The sequence below is a fragment of the Sciurus carolinensis genome, chromosome 8 (assembly GCF_902686445.1).
Source record: "Sciurus carolinensis chromosome 8, mSciCar1.2, whole genome shotgun sequence".
In the NCBI taxonomy this organism is placed as follows: domain Eukaryota; kingdom Metazoa; phylum Chordata; class Mammalia; order Rodentia; family Sciuridae; genus Sciurus; species Sciurus carolinensis.
This window is the reverse complement of record NC_062220.1, coordinates 6,555,710-6,580,505: the sequence shown is the minus strand read 5'-3', so window position 1 is coordinate 6,580,505 and position 24,796 is coordinate 6,555,710. Positions and strand designations below refer to the sequence as shown.

At 48.9% G+C, this 24,796-nt stretch overlaps 1 protein-coding gene across 3 annotated transcripts; it reads left to right on the top strand.

The window, feature by feature from the left end:
* Nucleotides 1-872: 872 nt before the first annotated feature.
* On the top strand, nucleotides 873-20,980 carry Gimap8 (GTPase, IMAP family member 8). Of its 3 annotated transcripts, XM_047562420.1 has the most exons (7): nucleotides 873-977; nucleotides 1,891-2,089; nucleotides 2,491-2,726; nucleotides 8,717-9,380; nucleotides 10,939-10,981; nucleotides 14,555-15,181; nucleotides 17,351-20,978. In XM_047562420.1, exons 2-7 carry the CDS (start codon nucleotides 2,030-2,032, stop codon nucleotides 18,064-18,066), a joined length of 2,346 nt encoding a protein of 781 aa, XP_047418376.1. In that variant the 5' UTR covers nucleotides 873-977; nucleotides 1,891-2,029; the 3' UTR covers nucleotides 18,067-20,978. The 3 variants fall into 3 exon arrangements, with proteins under 3 accessions (XP_047418376.1, XP_047418377.1, XP_047418378.1); XM_047562421.1 differs by lacking the exon at nucleotides 2,491-2,726 and having other exon boundaries at nucleotides 879-977; XM_047562422.1 differs by lacking the exons at nucleotides 873-977; nucleotides 14,555-15,181 and having other exon boundaries at nucleotides 1,852-2,089; nucleotides 17,351-20,980.
* Nucleotides 20,981-24,796: the final 3,816 nt, after the last annotated feature.

The window sequence follows — 24,796 nt, the reverse complement described above, 5'->3', positions numbered from 1 at the left end:
CCGCTGCAGAGTCGGGATGGGGCCGGGCGGAGCCAGCGCATCAGCTGGCAGAATCCTGCCCTCCGCCCAGAGAACGTTTGCGGCACCTGTCATTCCTCACATGGCCGCTAGGTGGCAGGAAACCCCCATCCTTCCCCACGGCCCAGCCGGAATGGTAGGCACTCTGCCCTCCACAGGAAAATCAATTTTAGCTGTAAGAGCTAATTTGCTGAAAGATCATTTTGTAAAACGGTCAACTCAGCAAATAATCACTTTGCTAAATCATTGAGTTATCTGAAGCGCCGGTTTTATCTGAAGTACTCCCCAAATGCTTAATATTTCATTTAAGAATGAGTGAGCTTATTCTCTGTTCAGTTTTCTGTCTTCTCTATCTGGGAATTGTTATCTTCTAGGCCTTTAATTGTGCCTTTAAATTGACCTCTGCCTCTGGCAGGAGCTCTGCTGCATGGGCTGGTCTAAGGTTTTTGTCTGATGGCTTTAATGAGTTAGTTTTGCGTCTGCTGACCTAGTGCCCAATGAAGGTGGGGATTTTTCTGGAATGGGTTAAGGAGATTGAGGGGGGATCATCAGCTTTCCCCACCAAGGTGTAGCCTGAGTGTCCCCCAAACCCTCCGCAGGGTATCCCAGCTCGACTGGGTTCTCTTTTGAGTCCATGATAAGTAAAAAGGAGTCCTCAAGTTCAGCAGTGCAGACCTGTGGCGGGGGAGGTGGTAGGCTAAGCAGCACCCAGAGCCTGTGGGCGCCCCCCCTCCCAGCCTCCTCCAACTAGAGCAGCCTGCCACTGCTCCTTCTTCTAGGGGTGCAGCTTGGCCTCAGACACTTAAAAAGCCAGTGTGAGTTCAAGTTCTTGGAATTGCTGTCCCTGCACCTGAGGGAAGGTCTTGCTGTCCTGGGTGAACCTGGGCACCTTCTGCTCAGCAGAGTAAGGAGTCCATCAGAGGAAGTTGCAGAAGTCACCAAAAGCACAGAAACAGACGGTAGAAAGACGGATGGGGGCTGGGGGCCAGAGGCGGGGGCTGGGGCCCAGCGGGTGGGATTCCGTGTTGCAAGGGGAGAAGTTCTGGAAATCTGCTGTGTGGCAGTGAATGTGCTCAGGCTGCCGCACTGTGCACTTAACGGTGTTTATGTGGTAAGCCTCGTGCAGTTCGTGCTCTAGAAGGTTGAAATTAAAGTGTTCTGCTCAGTGTCCAGCTTTCTTAGAAGTTGAGATGGGGCTTTGGGACCCTCTGTGGTATCTCAAAGAAGGGGTTTCATTTGTGAGCCCCTGGGGCCGTGTTTCACTAGCTGGGGAAAGCTGCCATCCGCTGGACAGGCAGCTGGCCTCGGCTGGGCCGCAGGTGGCAGGTTAGGGACGCTGTTGGGAGGGGTTGTAAAGGTTATTTTGGGGTCAGCTGGGACCAGAGCGTTGGTGGGAGGAAGCAAACCATTTCTTCATATTTTTACCTAAATCTTGGGAGGGGGCTAGGATGAGAGAGGTGGTGGTGGGGACCAGTGGGGGGAAGGAAGTGCCTGCTCTGAGCCCCTCCAAACTGGCTCAGCTCAAACCCCCAAGTTCTGTTTCCTCAGGATCAGACCCTAGTTCAGTCTTCCTGAGACGCAGGGCTCCAGTCCCTGCACCCCAGCCCCTAGCTGGGCCTTGCTGGCCTTGCTCTCACCATCCCTTGGGGCTGCAGCTGTGGGAGGAGCCGAGCTCCCACAGACTTCTGCTGTGTGGTGACCCCCAAAGACAGCCAGCCCCAGGGAAGGTATGCGCGTGTCCCCAACCCGGCCCCTCCCTCCGCCCCTCCCAGCCCGAACGCTGGCCGGGACCGGCCTTCTGAACTTCCTCTACCACTGCATTTGTGCCTCTGCTGGTGTGAAGCCTGTTTCTAGAAGCCTCTTCCTTCTCAGGAACACGGTCAGGGGGAGTCAGCCCTGGAAACCTGGTCATTTCCCCGCTGTCCTCACTTCCGGCTCCTGCCCTCCTGAGGATTCGCTTCCACTGGCCTGAGGGGAACCGGCAGCTGCTCCCACAGCGCGGGATGGAGGGATGGAACCAGGAGGAGCCCGGAGGTTCCGAGGCTGCCAGAGGCCAGGGGCCAGGACTGCGGTAGGTGTGCCGGGCTGTGGCTGGGGCTGGCAGCGGGTTGACCCGTAGCAGACCGGGTGACTGATTGCAGGGGCTCCAGGAAGGTTTCCTTGGGGTCCAGTGTGCTGCCCGACCCTGCAGGGGGCAGATGGGGCAGGAGGGGCGCAAGCACACTCCTGCCACGGGCAGCAAGGAGGCGTGCCAGGGAGGCCTCAGCCCGAGGAGCAGGAGCAGGAGGCTGAGATGAAGGCAGGGTGGAAAGGGAGGCAGGCGGCAGGAAGGGGCCTCCTCGGAAGCGCTCTGACCTAGGGGGGGTGCCAGAGAGCAGCCCCTCCCCCCTCCCCGGGAGGAAGGAACGGTGGGGACTTCCAGCCTCAGCGAGGAGCAGGGACGGCCCTGATTCCCCTCATTCGTTCTTCCAGCGCTGGCAGTTAGGACCCCACGGACTGGGCAGTAAAGGTGGAGAGTACTTTGCTGAAAGCCATATGGTTTCACCTACATTCAAGCTGACCTGGTTCTCACATGTGAATCTGCCTTTTCTCTTGGCGGCTGACCTGCCGGGCTCTGGAAGCTTCTCTAGCAGTCTCTTTGTGGTGGGAATTGCCTCCAGATGCATCATGGGAAGCTTTTCAAGGACACCAGACCCAAGGGCCCCTTGGTAGGTGTGAGGCTGGAAGCTGTTTTCGGAGCCCATGGCTTCCAGTGCAGTGGGATAATTGCTGTGTCTCCTGCTTTTTGAAACTAAGACCTCTGGGCCAGCAGAGCACAAGGTCTTGGAGGCAGGATCTCATTTTGCTAGTGGGTGATGCTGCGAGGTGTCAGTCCCAACTGACTGTCACTCCCGACTCCTGGACCACGAATCCTGGCTGTGGGATATCAGACCATGTTACTAGTTCAGGCATAATCTCTGTCCCGGCCATCATGGCCACTCTGTGCGTGGGCCCGTTAGGTGACAGCGGGTGACTGGGGAGAGGCTGACTGGCGTCGCCCTGCCCACTCTCTTTGATTTTTGAAATCCTCCTCCGCTGGGTCAGCTTTCGTGGGCATTGACATGGGACATAAATATCTTCAGGTCTTCCCGTCAATCTCAGGGGTCTGTCCACAAACTTTTTCCAGGCTTCCTTGTGTCTAGTTTTCTCCTCATGTTCCTTCCAAGTCCCTGACCATCCCACAAACTCCTGGCCACAGCCTGTGAATTGGTCTCTCATTGCATGTCTGGTTATTTCTCCTCCCAACGAAATGAGGAGTCAGTGCACCGCTGGAAGTTCTGCCGGTGGGGGAATATCCTTCCTCCACTGCCCTCAGGGTCCCGGATCAGGGCTGTAACGCTGCAGCGAGTGCATCTTGTGCAGAACCATCTGTAAACCAGGTCTTCCCTTCCTCTGTCACCAACTGCAGGGAACTCCCCGTGAATTCGAGAGTGCAGGCCAGGAGAGAGACGGTCATGTAAAGGAGCAGGGTGCTCAGCCTCCTTCATGTGACTCGTACCTTTGGGACCCTCTTGTCCCCATCACGGACATACCACTTCCCTTTGATGAAGGAGTGCTGCTGTACACACTCGACTTTTGGCTTGGTGGATGGGTGTCTTAGTCGGTTTAGTGCTACTATCACAGAATGCCCGAGGCTGGGTAATTTGTAAAGAGTGGAGATTCTTCCCGTCCTGCTTGCTTGCTTTCTCTTTGTGGTGCTGGGGAAGCTAACCAGGGCCTCACGCATGCTCGGGAAGTGCTGTACCACTGAACTACATCCCCAGCTCTGGACGTTTATTACAATTCTAGAGGCCCCGCGCCAAGGCCTGTGTGCTACGTCATCCCATGATGGAAGCAGAAGAGCAAGGAGGTAGACCGAACTCTTTTTTTTTTTTTTTTTGCGGTGCTGGGGATTTGAACCCAGGGCCTTGTGCTTAGTAAGGCAAGCACTCTACCAACTGAGCTATATCCCCAACCCCCGAACTCATTTTTGCAATCCACTTTCATGATAAGCTGCTCCCATGACGATGGCATTAATCTGCACGTGAGGGCAGAGCCGTGACCTCACCACCTCTTGCTATATATAGTCCCTTCTCCTAACACGGGTGCCATGGGGATGAAGTTTCCAACATGTGAACTTCGGAGGACACATTCCAATCTTACTATTGTGTCCCTGGTCCCTAGATGCATTTCCCTTTCACATGCAAAATGCACTCATTCCATGCCTGCCCCCAGAGTCAACCTGTTCCAGTGTCAACTCCAAAGTCCCAAGTCCAGAGTCTCATCTAAGTTAGACATGGGAGAGATTGGAGGCCCGATTTATCGTGAGGCACATTCCCCTCCAGCTGCGGGTCCCTGACGTTGGAGCAAGTTATGTGTTTCCACAGCATAACGGTGCGCCAGGCACCGACCTTTCCATGCTGACAGGGAGAAATAGTCAAGAAGAGAGGAGCCCCAGGGCCCAAGTTAGGTGGGAACCCAACGGGGCAGGCCACACTGAATCTAGACTCCAGAATACTCCTCCATTGTGTGCTGCCTCCTGGGCGCACTGGGGGTTTGAGCCAAGCCTCCAGCGGCCTCCCCTGTGGGTTTTCTGGGCTCAGCCTGTGCAGCTGCCCCCGGTGGAGTGGCACATGCTGTAGTTCTGGGGTCTCTGAGGTGGCCTTACTCCCGTAGCTGAAATTCTGAAGTTATTTGATTATTACTTGTTATCTGATTTTGGGATCAATTCCTGGGAAAACCTGATCCCAAATCAAAGAGAGCAAGTAGGAACCAGAGTTCACGATGACACTAGTGGCCACACACATGTGAGCGAAGAAACCCCAAATGCTAATTTGCATGCAATAAAAACACTATAAATTGACATGATTGTTTGCAGATTGCAGATCACCTTTTTTTCTGTACTTTATTCATTCTTTTCTCTATTTTACAAATTGCCTTTAAGGAACATACTATTCTTATTGAATGAAAAATACCCTACATGAGACCAATTATCGTCAAATGACTGTGGATGTGACTATAACATACACACATATCTTAACAATGGCTATTTTGGGATGAGGAGTTCATAGAGGATTTTGCTTTAATTTTCTGAATGTACCAGTTTCTCTGGAACAAATGTCAAATTTTATAATCAGAAAAATATAAAAAATGAAGAGGTCATGAGGCCCAGTGATCAGAGCAGGGCTGGTGCGTTGTGACTGGCCCGGGATCCTTGGTTGCCCTCACCGTGGCAGTGTCCGTGGAGCCTGTCCCCGGAGCCTGTCTCCTCCCAGGGCTCCTGTGACATTGTCCACGTCTGCATGGCCTCCTTGTGGCCTGCTCACTCTGTCTCTGCCCTGTACTGGGTTTTGTTCATTCCCTTGATAATATAAGAGAGGAAAAGGAAGCAGGTGAGGTGGTTGGGAAGAGGGGGGACCCTCCCACAGGCGAGAGACTGTCAGAGAGTTTAAGATGTCGCTGTCACTTTCAGACTTCCCCTGGGGCCTGGAGGTCTGGTCGTCCAGAGGGTGCTGGGCAAGGGTGCCACAGAGAGGGCTGCTCTCCTGTAGGTCTGCACAGGTAGGCGCTACAGGGAAGGACCTGCGATGGCGGTCAAGGGGAGACGTCTCTTTACAGGCCTCCTCCATTTCAGGTCAACGGACTCTTTTTTTTTTTTTTTCCCCTTTACTCATCTGCATTTATTACTCCTTAAAGCAGAATGCTGACTTGGGCACTATGTATTTCCATTCACAAGCCTTACTGAGTTACTTTTTGAACGGCTTTGTAACACACAGGGAGGTTTAAGTTTTGTTCTCTAAACACTTTGGAAAACAAGCCCTGGAGAGCTCCTCCCACCAGCAAGCTGTTTCAGTGTAACACACTTGGTTCTAGAGGACTAGTACGTGCACACTGGGTAACTACAGGGATAGAGCTTAAAAAGTGGATCCTAACAAGACGGAACTCAAGCCATTTTAACAAATATTTTTCTTTTAAACATTGAAGTCTATCTTGGACCACTTCAGGGACAAAAGATTTGGTCTGGTCTACTAATGGATACGACTTGATAGCGAACACTTTAGGCCACAAGTTAATGTCATTAATGTCAGAACAAAGTTACATGTCTTAGAACAAACATCTCAACCTGTTAAAATAAGCCAATGTGAAACTAGAAAAAGCATTACTAGCTCTGCTTTAGTGCCTAAAGTATCACAGTATCGCTTAAAAGTACGAAGAAACCCTATCTCTCCTTTAGTTATTGTCATGCCATATAGACTGTTTAATAAATGTTAACAAAAATGAACAACAACAAAAAATCCTTGAAAACATACTGGGAATGAAGGTGAAGTCGGAAACACACGCCTGAGTGGCCCTTCAGAGGCTTAGTCTATGGATTCTTAGATGATCCAGAAGATACATGCAAGGCAGGAGGGCTGACCAGTTAAGCAGATCAGCTCAAAATATGTCAAGCAAGGTAATAAATAAATACAGACTAGTTCACCCGACTGGAGTGTGGGGTATGTTTGGGAGAGCAGCCAGGGGTAGGGCTGAATGTGTGGGGTGCCAGATAGCTTTAGGACTCTGTGCATCACTTGCCAGCAAGGGGAGGAAATGAAATCTAAGCAGCCCTGTCTGCAAACTGAAACAGGACTGCCTTACCCTTAGGTGAGACATGGAAGTTCACAGGTACTTGTTAAATTTTTTAAAAATTTAAAGTTACTTAAATAAACAAATTGAAATGACTGACCTATATGTATATATCTGTATATATGCATGAGTATATATGTATAAATTATGATATTAATAGAATACTGATACTTTGATACCTGTAGACAGTGCGAAAAGTTTCAATCAGATTAAAAACATCTATCTCTTCATACATTTAGCACTTCTTTATGGTGAAAACATTAAAAATCCTTTCTGCTAGCTTCCCCCCCCCCCATACTTGGGATTGAACCCAGGTGTGCTCCACCACCAAGCTACATCCCTAGCCCTTTTTGTTTTTTATTTTGAGATGGGGTCTCTAGGTTGTCCATACTGGCTTCGAACTTGTGAACTTGAGATCTTCCTGCCTCAGCCTCTTGCGTTGCTGGGATTGTAGGTGTGCACCACCACGCCCAGCTCATCTAGCTTTTGAAATGTCCAATACATCATTGTCATGTACAGTCATTGTTATCTCCAGCACCAGCATGCCAGAACCTCTTATTCCTACCTAACCCCATGGATCAGCCCTTCCCCAAGGTCTCTCCTCTCTACCTGCAGCCTCTGAGGACCGCTCTTCTACTCTCTGTTTCTGTAAGATCAGTGTTTGCACATTGCACAGATGAGGGAGATGGTGCAGTACTTGTCTTTCTGTGCCTGGATGATTTCACTTAGCATCATGACCTCCAGTTCCACCAATAGTGTCAGAGTAGCCAGACATCATCCTTTTCATGGCTGAACAGATTCCACAGTGGACATGTGCCACATATTCTGTATGCAGTCACCAGTCGATGAAGCCTCAGGCTGTCTCCTTTCCTTGGCTCTTGCTAGCAGTGCTGCAGTGAACATGGACTGCAGTCTCTCTTTGGCATACTGGTTTCATTTCCTTGGGATACATAGCCAGTTGTGGGGTTTACTGGAGAATCTCAATTCTGTTTTCCACAATGGACATACTAATTTGCATTCCTACCAACAGTATTAAAGGTTCCCTTTTTTCCACTTCCTCTCTGTCTTTTTGACTATAGCCATTCTTCCTGGAGTGAGGTGATACCTCACTGTGGTTTATTTTATTTTTTAGTTGTCGATGGACCTTTGTTTTATTTACTTACACGCAGTGCTAAGAATCGAACCCAGTGCCTCACACATACTAGGCAAGTACTTTACCACCCAGCTACTACCCTGGCCCCCACTGGGGTTTCCATTTACATTTCTTGGTGATTAGTGATATTAGGCATTTTTTCATCAACCCGTTGGACAAGTCACTTTCTTATATGTCATATCATTTGGGTCTTATAAAAATATTCTTGAAGGTGGATGCCACTTCCATCCTACGGATGAGGGCACCGAGGCTCAGAATGGCTAAGTGACCTCTTGAGATCTCAGCAGTGAGAGGCAGAGCCAAAGGTGAATCAGGTGGGCCTCTGAGTCGGTGGTCAGGCCACACTCTCTGTCAGCTTCAGGTGACACACCCTGCTCATGGCTGCCACAGAGGAATGCTCTCAGTTTGCTTCCTGAAATAGTATTTCAGAGCATCAAATATTCCATATGTTATACTTGCCAATATGTTCTAGCTTTTACTACTTTTTAATTTAATTCAAAATTTTATAAGACCGTGTTTCCTTAAACCTGGATAGTTATTTCTTAGCATTTGATGAATTTAGATTTCTAGGCTCCTCCTTCCTTTGAGATTCTGGTTCGGTAAGTGTGGGCAAGTCTGTCTTTTTAACATCTGAACATTACTATTAGTTAGGAAATTTCCTTCAACTTTGAAACCTGCCTGTTCGCTGTGGTTTCTAACGGATCTTGCTCCTTCTGGTTCCAAAGGGTAAAAACCTTGAGAGAACTAAGGCGCTCTTTGGGTTCGTTTGGGAGATGAGCGCTCGGGAAGAGCCTGGGGCACAGCCTGGTCTGAGTCCTCAGCAGCTCAGTCCTGCGGGCTGTCTCGCTGCTCCCTGCCCTGTGGGAGCGCACCTCTGACTCGCGGCCATTGCCCCTGCAGGACCCGCGAGCAGCCGAGCCAGCCGAGCGGGCCCGAGCCGGGCTGCGGGAGCTCCCCGCTGCGGCTCCTGCTCCTGGGGAAGCGCGGCGCGGGGAAGAGCGCCACCGGGAACACCATCCTGGGCGCCGCGGTGTTCCAGGCCAAGTTCAGTGATCGGCTGGTGACGCGGACGTGCCAGAGAGCGAGCGGGGCCGTGAGCGGGAGGGAGGTGGTGGTCATCGACACCCCCGACCTCTTCTCCTCTGTGGCTTGTGCCGAGACCAAGCAGCGCAGTCTCCAGCAGTGCTTGGAGCTCTGTGCTCCCGTCCTACACGCGCTGCTGCTGGTGATCCCCATCGGCCACTACACAGAGGAGGACCAGGAGACCCTGCGGGGCATGCTGGCGGTGTTTGGACCTGGAGCCAGCAGGCACGCCGTTATTGTCTTCACTCGGAAGGACGATCTGGGGGATGACTTGCTGCAGGATTACATTGAAAGCGAGAAGTCTCTTAAGGCGCTGGTTCAGAACTTCAGGGGCCGATACTGCGCTTTCAACAACAAGGCCGATGATGGTGGGCGGGAGACCCAGGCGTCGCAGCTCCTCTGCAAGATCCAGCGTTTGGTGGACGAGACTGGAGGACTGTATTGCAAAGTGAATTCACAAACCGAAGGCGGCAGATTCCAGGTAAGACTGGCCAGGATGAGGTGGGTACCAATGAATGAATTGTTGCACTGTCAGTGATGGAACGTGGGTCTTGCTTACAGAGAGACCTATAGGTAACCTGGTGCCATGGGAGGAAGCAGACTGAGCGCTTTGGACTTTGTTAACAAGTGATGAACAAATTAAACTTGCCTTACTTAACACACACACACACACACACACACACACACACACACCCATCTTACTGGACTCACAGATAACTTTTAGATTCTCTCTTCCCCTGGCTTCAGTAAAACCAAACGCTTCCTGCTTGTTCCTCCTCTCTTTCTGGCAACTCCAAAGATTGCTGAGTCCTCCTCCAATTGCTGACCTCTAAAAGTTGTCCTCAGGGTTTGGTTCTGGCTCTTCTTCAGTTCTTTATACTCCCCACGGGTGACCTCAAGCTTTTATGGCTTCGAGCTCCATGTATTGCTGACCATTCCCAAATGAGTGACCCTAGCCCAGTTCTGACCCCTTTACCCAGTTGCCACTTGGCATCTCCACTGGGCTCTCACACTGTCTCACACCCACTTAAAACTTTCAGGTTTCTGTGTCCCTTCAGCTCAGCAAGGGATTCACACCTAAGCCCAGATATCAGCTTTTCTATCACTGCTGGCTGACATCTGGCGGTTAAGAAGTCACCAAGTCCTGTGTGATCAATGATCCTAAATGCCAGCTGTTTCTCTCCATCCCCACCACATAGGCCAAGCCAGCATCCTTTCTTACCTATTGCATTTTAACTTCCTAATGACTCTCCTCTCAGTCATTTTTTGGGCCTCATTGCTCACTCCATTTCACACTCAAAAGCCAGTGGTACTTAACCTTTTCACCTGGAAGGAACATATGTTTGCAACCAAGTTGAAGTTACAGAAGTGCTGCTCCTCTGAGGGACTGACAGTGCAGTGACATGCAAAGAATCAGCCCCTTGGGCTCAGTGTAAGAAGCTGGAGGTCGGTACAGAGGGATCCTGCAAGACCAAGTGTCAGAGAGTGAAAGGCAGCCCGAGGTGAGCATGAGAAAGTATTGGTCAGAGGGACTTCTTAGGGTTGATGAGTGATAAGCCCAAAGGGGAGCAGTCGACATTTATTGAGCACCTCCTGAATTCCAGACACATACAGGTCTACATCTTCACAACAGCTCTATGTAGAGAGTGAGTATAGGATTCGCCCGGCAGGGAACGGCATATCCACCATGTATCTGATTTTCTATCCTGTCATCTCCATTTGTCACCTGGTAGGGTACTCCCAAGTTTTACTGGACCTCATGTCAGAGGCTCCATCTCTATATTGGGTACAGCAAGGAAAGGAGACCCGGGAGATGTCTCCTCTGGAAACCCTTCACAGCAGTGTCAATGGGGTCTGAAGGTCGACAGTCCTTCTGGACAGTTCCACAAAGGCCCACCAGGACCATGATGGTGGCCCTGATTTGACTACAACCTAATCAGCAGATTTCTCTGAATTATATAATTGTGTCTCTATTTCTTTGCTTTGTGGAAAGATGAGACTCCAGAGCAGTGTGCATCATTTCCCCCTTTATCTCCTAGGATTGTGTGAAGGAAGCTGTGTGTCAGGAGGACAATTCATGTGGTAAGTCGATCCCTTAAGAATGTCAGGCTTCTGTCTGCATTCTTTTAATGCATTATGCAGCCAGAACAAAGTGGAAGAATGATCCGTGTGAATCAAAACCAAAATCACCTGAAGACAGGGTGTCCACACTGTCCCCAGGGAACTCCTAACACTCATGAGTCAGTGTAGCACCAGGCAGGCCCTGGACACAGTGTGGGTGTCCCTGGCCTCCTCTGATGGGCTATGGAGCTGGGCTTGCCTCTTGTGGCTTCTTTTTTCTCTTTTCCACATTTTTTCTTTTTCCGCACTATAGTTGTACACAGTGGTGGGATTGTTGTTACATGTTCCTACATGCACGCAATGTAACAATGTACTTGGGCCAATGTCCCTCCCCAGTACTTCCCCTTCCCTCCCCACCTCCCGCCTCCTGGTCCCTTTCCTCTAATGATCTCCCTTTGATTATCATGAGATCCGCCCCCACCCCATTCCTTTCTTTTTCTTTTTCCTCTGTAGCTTCCAAATATGAGAGAAAACATGTGACCCTTGACCTTCTGAGTTTGGCTTATTTCACTTAACATCATGGTCTCTAGTTCCATCAGAAAACATGTCCTGCAAATGATATATTTTCATTTTTCTTTATGGCTGAATAAAACTCCATTGGGTATATATATCACATTTTCTTTATTTGTTCATCCATTAATGAATACCTAGGCTAGTTCTTTAGTTTGGCTCTTGTGACTTGTGCTGCTATAAACATGGCTATGCATGTATCACTGTAGTGAGATGACTTTAATTCTTCAGGGTAAACTGAGGGAAGGTATAGCTGGGGTATGTGGTGGTTCCCTGCCTAGTCTTTTGAGGAGCCTCCAAACTTATTAATGGTTGTACTAAGTTACAGTATTCCTTTTCCTCCACATCCTCTCCAACATTTATTATTGTTTGTATTCTTGGTGACTACCATTCTGACTGGGTGAGATGAAATCTCAGTGTAGTTTTGCTTTTCATTTCTCTAATTTCTAATGATGTTGAACCTTTTTTCATGTATTTGTTGACTATTTATATTTCTTCTTTTGAGCGGTGTCTGTTAAATTCATTTGCCCAGTTATTAACTGGGTAATTTGGTTTTTTGGTGTTAAGTTTTTTTGAGTTCTGTACATAGTCTAGATATTAATCCTCTGTCAGAAGAGTAGCTAACAAGGATTTTTCTTCCATCCTATAAGTTCTTGTTCTCTCTTCACATTCTTAATTGTTTCCTTTGCTTGGAGAAACTTTTCAATTTGATGCCATCCCATTAGCTCTTGCCATTATTGCCTGAGCTTTAGGCCCTGTTGAGTGGTTGCCTGTGCCTACGTGCTGGAGTGTTGACCCCTCTTGTGGCCTCTTTACTAACCTTGCCTCCTCTTCTGGGTCCTGGGTCTGGCACCACCCAAGATTTACTCACGATAGAAAGGCAGAAATCCCTCCTTCATGGACAGTGCCAACTCGCAGAATTCACTGATCCAGTGCAGAGTCCATGTCACAATCACCATTAATGACATATCCTGCACATCTGCACGAGTCACTTGTAGCTCCACCTCTCTGTTCAGTAGCTGCAGTTTGTTCCATACTGTGGACACACATATCCCTTTATTGATGGACTTGTGGATTATTTCTGGATCAGTCCTGTGCATGAACTGAATATTCAGTGGTAAGTAAGATAGACAAAGTTCCTGTCCCCATGGAATGCCCCAAAGTAATAAAATTCTAATTTTAATAATAATAATTGCAGCTGACCTTATGTGCTTGGGAACTAGCATAATCCACTCTTCATAGCATATAAAATCATACACACATATTATTCCTCATAACAACCCTATGAAGAAGGTGTCTTATTATCGTGTCCTCATTTTACAGATGTGAACTCAGGCAATGGGGATTCAAAATCCTATTGAGGGGCTGGGGTTGTGGCTCAGTGGTAGAGCGCTTGCCTAGCATGCGTGAGGCCCTGGTTCGATCTTCAGCACCACATAAAAATAAAATAAAGGTATTGTGTCCACCTACAACTAAAAATATATGTATATATAAATTTTTAAAAATTCTATTGATATATTATCGGGCAGCAGGGCGGAGGGTAGGGGAGGAGGGAAACCAGGTGTTTTGATAAGTCATAAAGGAAAATATATCGGAGCTAATTTGAGTGGTTTGGGGGAGGAGTGATTTTCAGAGTGCTCTGGTGAAATTCTGTTTGCACAGGAGCCTGAATGACCCAGGGGAGTTAGGTTACAACGTGAGGAAGGAGCTCTCGCACACCCCCGTCCCAAGATTGTGAGATGTGAGGGTGAGCGTGAGATGGGGGCGCTGAGCCCAGTCCCTGCCGGCCTGAAGCCTTCTGTGGCACTGCTGTGCTTGTGGAGACGCTGACCACCCTCCAGATGCTGTCTGCTTGGTCCTTCCACCATGAGGCATTCCACCAGGTGCACCCTGGGACCCTCAAGGCTGCGACTTGTCGGGGTCTCCCTAGCATTTCATCTGCTTTGCTGTGCTGTACGTACCTTGTTGTTCGCACCTCCCTGACTTGCTGCTCACACACAGTGCCCCTGGGGACTGTGTCTCTGTGAGTGCTTTCTGTAGTTGCAGGCTCTTCTCTTGCTCAGAACGTAGGTCTGGTGGTCTCCCTGTTTTCCAGGAGAATCGGTGGAGGCAGAGGATGTGTTCAGGGGTAATTTTCAGGCACAGATTACAGGTTTTTACAGCGATTTGTTGAGGCATGATTTACATGGAGTAAAACGCATGGATCTTAAGTATCTGCTCAATGGCCTTCGCCATCTCTACACACAGCGCTTGCCATCTACACAAAGGCATAGAGCATTTCCGTTGCTTTGGAAGTTCTTACGGCCTCCCAAAGACAACCACTGCCCAGATTCTTCAATACAGACTAATTTTGCCTGTTCTGAACTTCATATGATGGAATCATTCAGCATATAGTAGGTCTGTGTCTGGCTTCTTCATTGAGCATTTTTCTATTTTGGTACTGGGGATTGTACCCATGGTTGCTTTACCACTGAGCCACATCCCTAGCCCTTTTTATTTTTTGTTTTGAGACAGAATCTCACTAAGTTGCTTTGGGCCTGGCTAAATTGCCAAGGTTTGAACTTGTGATCCTCCTGCTTCGGCTTCCTGAGCAGCTGGGACTGCAGGTGTGCACCTTGACCCTGGCCTCACTTAGCGTGCTTTTGAGTTCCATCTGTGTTGCACATCAGTAGTTCACTTAGCGAAATTACTGAGTAGTGTCTAATTTATAAATATAGCACTAAGGGGCTTCCTACTCCTGCCTCAGCCTGCGGGCCTCAGGCTTCAATACTACTTTGAAGGACCAGATCCACAGAGGCCAAATGTGGTTGTTCACATTCCCAGTAAGTCTCAGGCTCCCTGCGTATCTCTTGGTTTTGTTGTGTCCCCTTCACGGCTTCTACCTTCAGGGACAGCGTCTGATGGGACGAGGGGTCTACTGTTGGAGCACTCTATAGAAATGACAGGCATGAGAAATTGCACACCCTGTCCACATCCGTTTTGGACTGAGGGAAGAGACTCTGAGCCCACCCTTTCTTCCCACAGGCTCAGCGGAGAGGCAGCTGCAGGCCACAGGACCTGAGAGGGACCCAGGAGCGTCAGAAATGAGGATCCTCCTGGTAGGGAAGAGAGGTGCTGGAAAAAGCGCAGCTGGAAACAGCCTTCTGGGGAAGCGGGTCTTCGAGACCCAGTTCCGGGAGCAGTCGGTAACCCAGAGCTTTAGGTCTGAGAACAGGATCTGGCGAGCGAGGAAGGTCTGCGTCATTGACGCTCCAGACATCTCGTCCTCGAAGGTTTCTGGGTCAGAGCTTAGGAAGCATACCTTCCCAGGCCCCCATGCCTTCCTGCTGGTGACGCCGGTGGGCTCCTATGGCAAGGAGGATGCTGCGGTGCTGGACACCATCCAAAGCCATTTTGGAAACAAATACATTAAGCACACCATCACTCTCCTCACCAGGAAAGAGGATTTGGAGGGTCAGGATCTAGACACGTTCTTAAGAAACAGAAATAAGCCTCTCTATGACCTCATCCAGAAATGTGGAAACGGATTCGGCGCCTTCAACTACCGGGCGACGGGGGAGGAGGCGTGGGACCAGGTGGACCGGCTCCTGCAAAAAATCGAGAGGATGGTGCAGCAGAACGGCAACAAGCCTTGCCACTTCACAGGAAGAGGTACGACTGCCGTGGGAACCTTCTCGTACGCGGTGATGAGGACATGTAGGATGTCCCAGAGCCTTCACATCTGAAGAGCGTGGAGGGGGACAGGTCCGGTCTGTGGGCTGCTTCTTTCCTCCGCCCCCTTCCTTTCTCAGGTTGTTCTAAGTTGTGCCTTTTCCACGCACACCTCCCGAACTGGTCTTCCGTTCAGTCGGGACCTTCATCCCTTCTCTGCAGCCAGGATGTGGAGAGTCTGGAGGAAGGTGTTGACCCTTGACCTCTGCTTTTCCCTGTAGTGTACTGTTGCCTCGGGCTCCGCACTCAGCGCTGGTGACGGGATAATTTTGGAGTTTTGCTTTACTCTGCTTTTCTCTTAAGCCTGATCTCTCTCTTGGTTCTTTACTTTTGGAGATGGGAGGCCGTTTTGAAAGAAAGTGTAAATAACCAGATGCCCATAATCTCAGTGGCTTGGGAGGCTGAGGCAGGAGGATCACAAATTCAAGACCAGCCTCAGCAACTTAGCAAGACCCCAAGCAACTCAGTGAGACCCTGTCTCTTAAACTAAAATATTAAAAAGGGCTGGGATAGGGATGTGGCTCAGTGGTTAAGCACCCCTAGGTTCAATCCCTGGAACCAAAAAGAAAAAAAAAAGTGTATATAGCAGCAACACTAAGTATGAGATACTAATGTGGTCAGGAGCCCAGGACTGGACAAAGACAGGGCGCCCTGAGGCCCCACTGGATGGCCTGCACTGTGCGAGGTGGGTGTTGGTAGCCCAGCCACGCTGCCCCCTCCCACTGAGGAAGAGCTCCTCATTGACTCAGTGCGACACGTTCTGCGGACCCGAGCCGAGAGCCTACTCTTTTTCATTCATCCTGTTTTCTGTTCAGACATTCCCACCCAGGAACAGCACAAGACCTCAAAGAGTGTCACTGTTATTGAGCCCTTTCCTTTTTCCCACAGAGGGCCAGGTGCTGGGGAGCCTACTAAAGAAGAATAGGTGTGGGAAAGTCAGGAGAGACTGTTTGGAGAAGGTCCAATTGGAACAGGTTTTGGAGAGTGGGTAGGGTTTGGACGACTGGGCAGGAAGCTAAGAGACATCCCAGGGAGCATGTTAGCAGCCTGAAAAGCAAAGGGCGGGACTGACCAAGGGGACATGAAAGAATGGTCTTGATGGAGATGGGTTCACAGCACTAGACACTGGGATGGGGAGGTTGAACCTGGTCTCAGAGGTGCTTGAGAACCAGGTCCTCTCCAGGTGCAGAAGCTACAGAAGCACAACTACAGTCACAGACTGGCAAGCGTGACTGTGAGGGTTGACGTCCAAGTAAGCATCTGAATAATTTCTCCTGGAAGGAAGAGCACGCGAGGAACTTTCCCTGCTCTTTGCCTTGAGATGGATGCAACTTAACAAAGATGTCACAGGGGAAGAGCACTGTGAAGGGCACAGTGCCAGGGCAAACGCAGAGGGAACCCCCAAGAATACATGTGGAAAGAGTCTGTGCATCTGCAAATTTCACCCAGAGGGAAACCCGCTCTCCTTCTCCGTCTCCAATGCACAGAACAGCATTAGTGGATATTTGTTATTATAAGATGAAGTGCCTTCCTAGACTCATCCAAGACACAGTGAGATTCAATGTGGTCTGTAATGAGAAATAAATTTTAGAATGACCCAACAGGGAAATGGTAATGCATTGATGGTGCGTATGATTACTTTTTCAGGAAAAGTCAATTTCATAGAATAGTTTTTCAAATATGTCAAAAAGATTTTTCTATGATTAGCCATACTTGGCATAGTTACAGCAGGAGCAGGAGACAGAGATAAGATATGTGGACTGACCCAGTTGAGGGGGAGGAGATGAGACCAGTGACTCTCACAGGTGCCAGGGAGTCAGAGGAGGTACTGGGAGAAGGGAGCCGTGGATTCAGAGGTAGGATCAGGGCCGTGTTCATGATGGGTACTGGGATGGAGACAATGGTCCAAGTCCTGCTGATGAGTCCTCAGTCTGTGTGAACTGGGACAGGCTGTTCTCATGCCTGGGGATGGACCTGCTGGGTAAGCAGGAGGCCTTCACACTGTTGGAGCTTCCTGCTTAATGGTGTCGCCTGTCCTGTAAATAACTTGGAAAGGTGAATTCCATATCAGCCCATGACCATGAATCTTTTCCAATTTCCTTTGCACAGAAACCCTGAGTATTGTCCTCGTGGGGAGGAGTGGTACTGGGAAGAGTGCGACTGGGAACACCATCCTGGGGAGACCCATCTTCCTCTCTCAACTCCGAGCCCAGCCAGTCACCAAGGCATGTCAGAGTGGCAGGAGAACGTTGGACTGGCAGGATATTGTGGTTGTGGACACTCCGTCATTCTACCTGATGTCTGGTGTTGAAAAGGATCCATCCTGGTTAGAGGAGGAGGTCGAACGCTGTTTGTCCCTCTGTGAAGAAGGAACCAAGATTCTTGTCCTGGTGCTCCAGCTGGGAAAGTTCACTCAAGAGGACAAAAAGGCAGTGGAGGAACTGGAAGCCATCTTTGGAGAGGATGTCATGGAATACACCATTGTGCTGTTCACTGGGAAGGAGCATCTTGGGGACGGGAAGCTTGAAGAGTATGTCAAGAACACAGATAACGAAGCCCTTAAGAATATAATTAAAAAGTGTAAGGGGCGAGTTTGTGCCTTTAATAACAAAGAGACTGACCAAGCCCAGGAGGCTCAGGTGAAAACTCTTTTGACAATGGCCAATAAACTGAGAGAGAGCCATGGAGGGTATGGATATCCCCAAACCTGGGAGAATGTCAGCCACCGAATTAGAACTGCCCAGGAAAAGTACAATCCCCAAAGATTACTCAGGAAGCTAAAAGATACATTTAGGTACCGAAAGGCTTGGGATCTCTTCAGTTAGGGGTGGGTACAGTAGGACTGATGGATGTGGGGTGGCTCCGTGGCTTTTGAGGTTTGAGAGGCAAACGCATCCCACTTCGTGATGCTGTGGCTTTGTAGGTGAATAAATCATCGGGCTGGGGCAGGGAGCGCAGGATTGTAAGTGGGAAAGAGGGAACAGGTGGAGCAATCTGGGAAAGGGTTTGGACACCATCAGGCTAGTCTAGAGGGTCAGAATCAACCAAGTCACAAGAATCACCACAACAGTGTAGTTAGGATGGCATCAGGACAGACATTGTGACCACGGCCCAGGACAGCATGGGGTCAGAATACAGACAGTTCCACAGGAACCTGGGCTTCCAGATGTATAGAGCAGGGCAGTGTCCAGCACACTCCTGGGCAGGGCAGAATGTGGAAGCAGACTCCAGCAGGCCTCTGTGTGGCTCAGTCTGTCTGCCAGGCCCTCGCTCCCTGGCTGGCTGTGTCCCCTGCACCGGGACTTAGGGCTAGCAAGCGTGTTCCTTTGCTCTTGGGGGCGCTGTTTCTTAGTGCTCTCCTCAGTCCAGGTCTAGGTGTAAAGAGGGACACCCTCCTCTTCTTGCTGTCCTGAGGAAATGAGTTGAGTCTTCGAGGTTTCAAGAGATTTTATGCTGGGGCTGGGGAGATAGCTTAGTCGGTAGAGTGCTTACCTTGCACGCACAAGGCCCTGGGTTCGATCCCCAGCACCCAAAAAAAAAAAGAGATTTTATGCTAAACATCACAGTGAAATAGATACTGCCAAGATTAGAGAATCTTACAGAGTTCTAAAATCCTAGCTTTTAGATTTCCCGGACAAAAGGTGATGGAAAACTCCTTTGTATTTTCTTTTTATCTCTGAGGGTTAGGAAATAGGTTAAAACTGAGACTACTCAAATAATAATGATTTAAGCATATCAGGTGCTTATTGTGCATAAGGAGAAGTCCAGGAGTGAGCAGGCTGGGGCTGGTGGGCATCCACCATCCAGCTTCACTCTTTCTGTCCAGCTTTGTGGGTGTTCACGCTTCAGCTTGCCTTTGGCTTCACAATGGTGGTGTTCTAGCCATGGCTGAGCAGCTTCTATTGGAAGCTGCCTGGGTGGGCGATGTGTGCCATGTATGGAATCTTCTCCTAGGTAGCTAGGGTCAGATGTTCTCAATTAACCCTTTACTTTTTCCTCAAGGACTGGACCTATATCCACTGCACCCAGCCCATGATAATATTAGATCACCTTCAAGGTTAACCTGTTTATAAAAGCATGGACTGTCACCATTAACACCCGTGGCTGCCACATACCTCTTAATATGATAACTTCTAGAAAATGTGTGTGTAAATATATTGAGCTGAACCAAATAAAAATGAATTAGACGACACTCTGAAGCTCTCCCTCTGGTTCCTGTTGTTCTGATTTAGGGAAGGAGCATGCCTCCACAAACAGGCAACTGAGGTGTTCAGAGACCTGGCCCCAGGTGAGGTTTTCACATCTTTGGTGCCCGAGGACCTTTTGAACATCCTGCTTGGATGGCGGCCTCTGCCATCTCAGGTGTCTTCCACTCTGAATCTTTACTACAGCAAAGCCAAATGTATGGAGCCAATGTTAGAACCAGGAAAGTGGTAGGAACAAAGTCTGGAAGACATTCCACGCCCCTGACCTGGGCTTCCCTTCTGTTTGAGGGGAGGGACCCAATCCTGGCTGGGGACTGTTTCCGCCATGCTGCTTGACAAGGTTCAAGCATGGGGAAGGGCTTGGCAAAGCCACCATTACAGGAAACTGCTGCTGTCCTCTCTCCTGGGAATTGAGTGTTTTCTTGTGATTATCATACTTGTAATTATCATACTCTGTAACAGCAAATCATATTCCCTGGATTGTTGTGATAAGAATTTAGCCTCGATGAGTCTGCAGAGCTTTGGGGAGGATGAGGAATGCTTTAAAAAAAAAATGTACCAGTATCACACATGATAAGTCTAAAAGTACAGAGTTTGAGGAGTTCTTCAGAAAACTACAGTTACAGGAATTGCTTGCTCCTATACTGACCACACCTGCCCCAGTGAATGCTTTACCAGCAAAACAGCCTGACAAACAGAACAGGAGACTTGTTGTCCCCACAGTGCAAGGACTGCCCTACTTAGCCTACAAGATTGGGGGACATTTGTGATATCTACCTAGAGGGAAACAAGCAAATAATTTTAAGGGACCCACCTCCCACAGATCCACCTCTTCCCTAAACAGGAGTGTACAATGAAAATGGTGAATGAATAATTAATATTAATGGTAAATGGATGAATGTCCAATATTTGTCTTTTCTTCAAAGGTTTGGACGTCAAGGGCCACCCTGGAACTCTAGGACTAAAGAACAAAGAAACAGCTTACACAAACAACTAAAAAAATATCATCTTAAGATCAAATGCCCTCATTGCATGTTAACTGGTTATGAGTAGTTTATGCTGCCTTAGGTCTCACATGTGTATTACAATAAGTGGAGCACAAATCAATAACATAAAGAATATTAGGATAAAAATTAAGCACTCACACTGAGTTTGGCAGTAAAATAACCTAACTTAGTCTTAACTAAGCTTGTTTAGGTAACAGAGTAGACCTTTAAGGTTAAATCAAAAGCATAATATGAGCTAAAGATTAAGTGCATATTTTGCTTAGCAGTTTGGTAAAATTATCTTAAAACAAAATAGAGTCACTATGCTGACAATAGGTCTAACACCAAAGGGCAAACAGAGAACAGTAGGGTGAAAAGAGGAAAAATGTCTTTTATGTTATTTGCTTATGTGAGCGACTTTAAGTAAATATAGAAAGTTGACCTTAATGTATCCGCTCTGTGTTAGACACCCGCTGGAGCGTGTGGTTAATGACAGATCTTGTGGTTATTTCTCTATAACTTGTATCTTGTTTAATCCTGCTTTACTTAATACTATAGAAGAAGAGCTAAAATACATCTGAGCAGCACTTGCTTCAAGTTGCTCCAGGGGTTCGTGTTGTTCCTCTGCGCCGACTCCACCCACCCTTGGGGGAACCGCAAGTTGCTGGGGCTGGGCCAGCACGATCCCAGCGTGCCCCCATGTCTGAGCAGGTGACACTGGACCTGCACGAAGCCGAGGGTGCAGGGGCGAGGCTCCGCGCATCTTCCCACTGGAGGGGCTGATCTACATTGCTGGGTTTCCTTGGGCCACTCCTGCTGTGCTGGTTGTTCTGAGAATCACGTAATCACGTGCTGAGGAACTGGGGAGTGAGTGGTTCTGGGGGGTAATTCCTGTGAAGGACAAAAGAAGGAAGAAGGAGAACCGGACAGTGACGCTGATCTGATACCTGCAGAGGGGATCTGCAGGGGACCAAGCCTGTGCTGTGCAGCTCAACAGGGAGCCCCGGGGCAAGACAGACTGGCGGCCATGCCCAGCTTTGGGATGGCCCTTTTCCTAGGCTGGGTTGCTGCACTTCCAGTCGAGCAAGGCACTGCCCAGAGGTGCCCACGTGCAGTTCCAGTGTTTCTTTATGTCCCCCATCGTAGTTGTCCTTCCTCTTGTGGGCCAGGGTCAGCCAACCCCACCACAAGGAGACCGCGCTTCATGACTGCTGGTTTCCTGGACACAAGGAGTCCAGAGTGTCCAGCTGGCAGCCACAGCTCATAGTTCCATGGGGTCTGTACTGCGGAGGGGAGCTCTTGCCTGCAGAGCTCAGGGACAGGAAGCACAGTCTTTCTGTGGGTAATTTGGAATGATGGCCGGTGTGGTCTGTCCTACCTTCTGGTTTTCAAAGTATTCTTTTTACTGGGGACAAAGCACCACAGAGTTTAATGATTCAGTGTGTCTCCTGCATCGCAGAAGGGCAGCACCCGTCCTCACCAGGGAGCCCTCTGAGCTGGCAGTCCAGAACTGACTTCTACTTTCTCAAGTATGTGTCTTAGCAATGCCATTAACCTGCTGTTCACCTGCCTCTTTAATCTGATGTCATTGATGTCATGTAGGGGTCCTCAACTGGGAGTGATTTGCCCTGCAGAGGACATTTGGCATTTCCTGGAGTCTGTTCTGATTGTCCCAACAGGGGGCGGGTGGTATTGGCATGTGGTGGGTAAGTTCCAGGGACTCTGGTAGGCATTACACGATGCACCAGACTGGCCCTCATGAGAGGGGTCTGTTAGTGCCGATGACGAGAGACCCTGAGGCAGTGGGTCAGTGGATGTGTCGCTGCAGGTCCGGATGGTCCAGACTTCTTTGGGTCACAGAGTTGAAGAGGCCGCTTCAAAGGAGCTGGCTTTTCCCTTTTCACGGTGCCCCTTTTTTGCTGGTGAGCCAAGCATGTGGTTCTTTTTCACATTGGGTCATCCCTTACCCCCAGGCTCCCCTTCTTCTTCAAAACAGATACAAATCCCCATAAAAACTGGTTAATTCCTAAAGGGGAGTAGGATCACTTCCTCGGAAGAACTCCAGGAACACTTGATCAGGAGCCTTTCTCCTCCTGCCCCATGTGGAGCCACTGTGGTTTCAGTAGAGACCCTCCCTGCCTCTCCATCAGCACGTCTGCTGACCTGGGAAGCCATTGTCAGCCTCTCCTGCGGGCTCACTGCCCTGCTCCCCACCCAGCAGGCGTCAGGCGGCCTCAGCTCCCATTTCCTGTGAGAGGTGCAGTGATGTTCACGAGGAACCTCTGCAGCCTTTACTCTTCGTGTCTCCTGACTCTTGCAGTTCTGAGAACAGACGCCGATGCGCTCAGTAGACCGGTATGAAATCTGCTATGGACAACACGATAGCTTTCTCCCCGCAGCCACACACATTTCCTGTCATTTATTTTCACTTTACACCGTCCTTGCATATGTTTCTGGGTGAGAGTGTGGCACGCCTGTTTCCTGACCCATAGTTTACGGGGCCAGATGAACAGTGGTCAAGTGGGCCAAGGTCAAGAGCCATAAAGCATATTTGTACCATAACCTCTCTGTCAGTGCACCATAACCTGAAGTGGAACACGAGGTCGCATTGATGATAACTATGAACGCTTTCCTAGCACTCCAGGCCTCAGGCAAGATTTGGGTTTCCCAAGATGGGCTCTGAGGTTGTCCAGTGGGTGAACTGCAGGAGCTCTTGATCATTTCTGGCTTGTTATGTGGTGTTTACCATGTTTTATGGGTTCTGGTCTGAATTCTGTGCTGCTACTGCTTGCCAGGCTCTATCCATTACCACGTATGACCCTCAGTCCTGGTGGCCGCCCTGTGTGTCTTCAGGGTATCAACATTGCCAGGTCTACAGTGTAGGGTGGCATCTGCCATATGACTTTGGTGTTTCTTGATTACTTCTGTGCCCACCGAGCCATGACGTTCCCATGACACCACTCCGCTGGCCCCCCTTCTTCTGTGGATTCCCTACTTTGGGAATAGTGCCACAACCAAGTTCCCAGGAAACTTGAATTTTTCCTCCAATAAATAACAGAGAAGTGTATTAAGTGACTCTCTCTCTCCAGAGCTTTCACTTTTCCCCGCTTCTATCTCCACACCAGTTATGGCCGCCATCATTTCTTGTCTGGATTATTGCATCTGTTTCTTGGGATTGCACTTGTTTTGAGGCTTGCTTCCTTCTAACCACACTTCGCACTGCAGCCAGGTGCTGTTTATAAGGCTTTAGTACAATAGCGAGGTGATGTTGGTGGGGATGGCAGAGTAAAGCCCTCCAAAATTCTTCATCTCTTCTGAAGCAAGCACACTGTCAGAAATGTCAGAGTTAAACTTTCTGAGTTTTGGGTATTAACTCAACCCAGGCTTGAAGCAACTCTGGGAGTGAAAGCAGTAATTGCAGAACAGTAAGAATAGCGAGTTTTGAGATGTTTCAGCTCATTCCCAGCCCATGCCCCCAACTCTGCAGGAACCTTGAAAATCAATAGCAACCATCACTGTGAAAACTAACTGCCTCTGAAAGGAGCGGATGGAGTAGGAACATCCTCAAGGACATTCCTAGAGAAATGTCGTGATCTGCCTGTGCTTCCCTGTGGGACCCCACTGCGAAGTTTGCCTTCATTTGACCTGACTTGCAGCCTGCCTAGTACCAAGTCTTTTCCCATGGGTGCTTTTTGAAAGCAATTCTTTAACCTCATGGCTGCACGAGGCAGCCGAGAAAAATTGCAGAAATAGTAACCATAAAAACTCGAAAGGGAAAGCTATGGAATGAGATAGCACTGGAGTCTTAGAAAAACTCTGCTGTATTCCTGGAATCCAGGAGGCCTCAGAAGTGCACAGGGTGCGTGATTAGGGCTGGGCAAATGCTCAGGAAACCCAAGGTGGCTCTGAGATCTCACTTCTCACTGACCCAGAGACTCTTCACAGCAGAAAGTGAAAATAAAGACCAAGAAGTAAACAGGCCCCTTAGCCATGACTGGGGGACTTGTTGATTTCAGGAATTAAAGGAACTCTTAATCCCTAATTGATTGACCTTCTAATTAGCTGAGCAGAATTTAAGACCACGAATACAGACTTCACAAAATTAGTTCAGAAACATCACAAAACAATAAGCAATAATGACAGCAACAACAAACCCTGGATATGGGGGCAGGATATGCTTTCCAAAGTTGCCACATTCTGTTATTCAAAATGTCCAGCTTTCAACAAAAATTACTATTTAGGAAAAGAAAGAAGATTCATGCCCATACACTAAAAAACACATCCTGTCAATAAAACTGTTCCTGAGCAAGCTCAGATGTCAGATTTACTAGAAAAGTTTTAAAATCAACTGTTTAAAATATTCA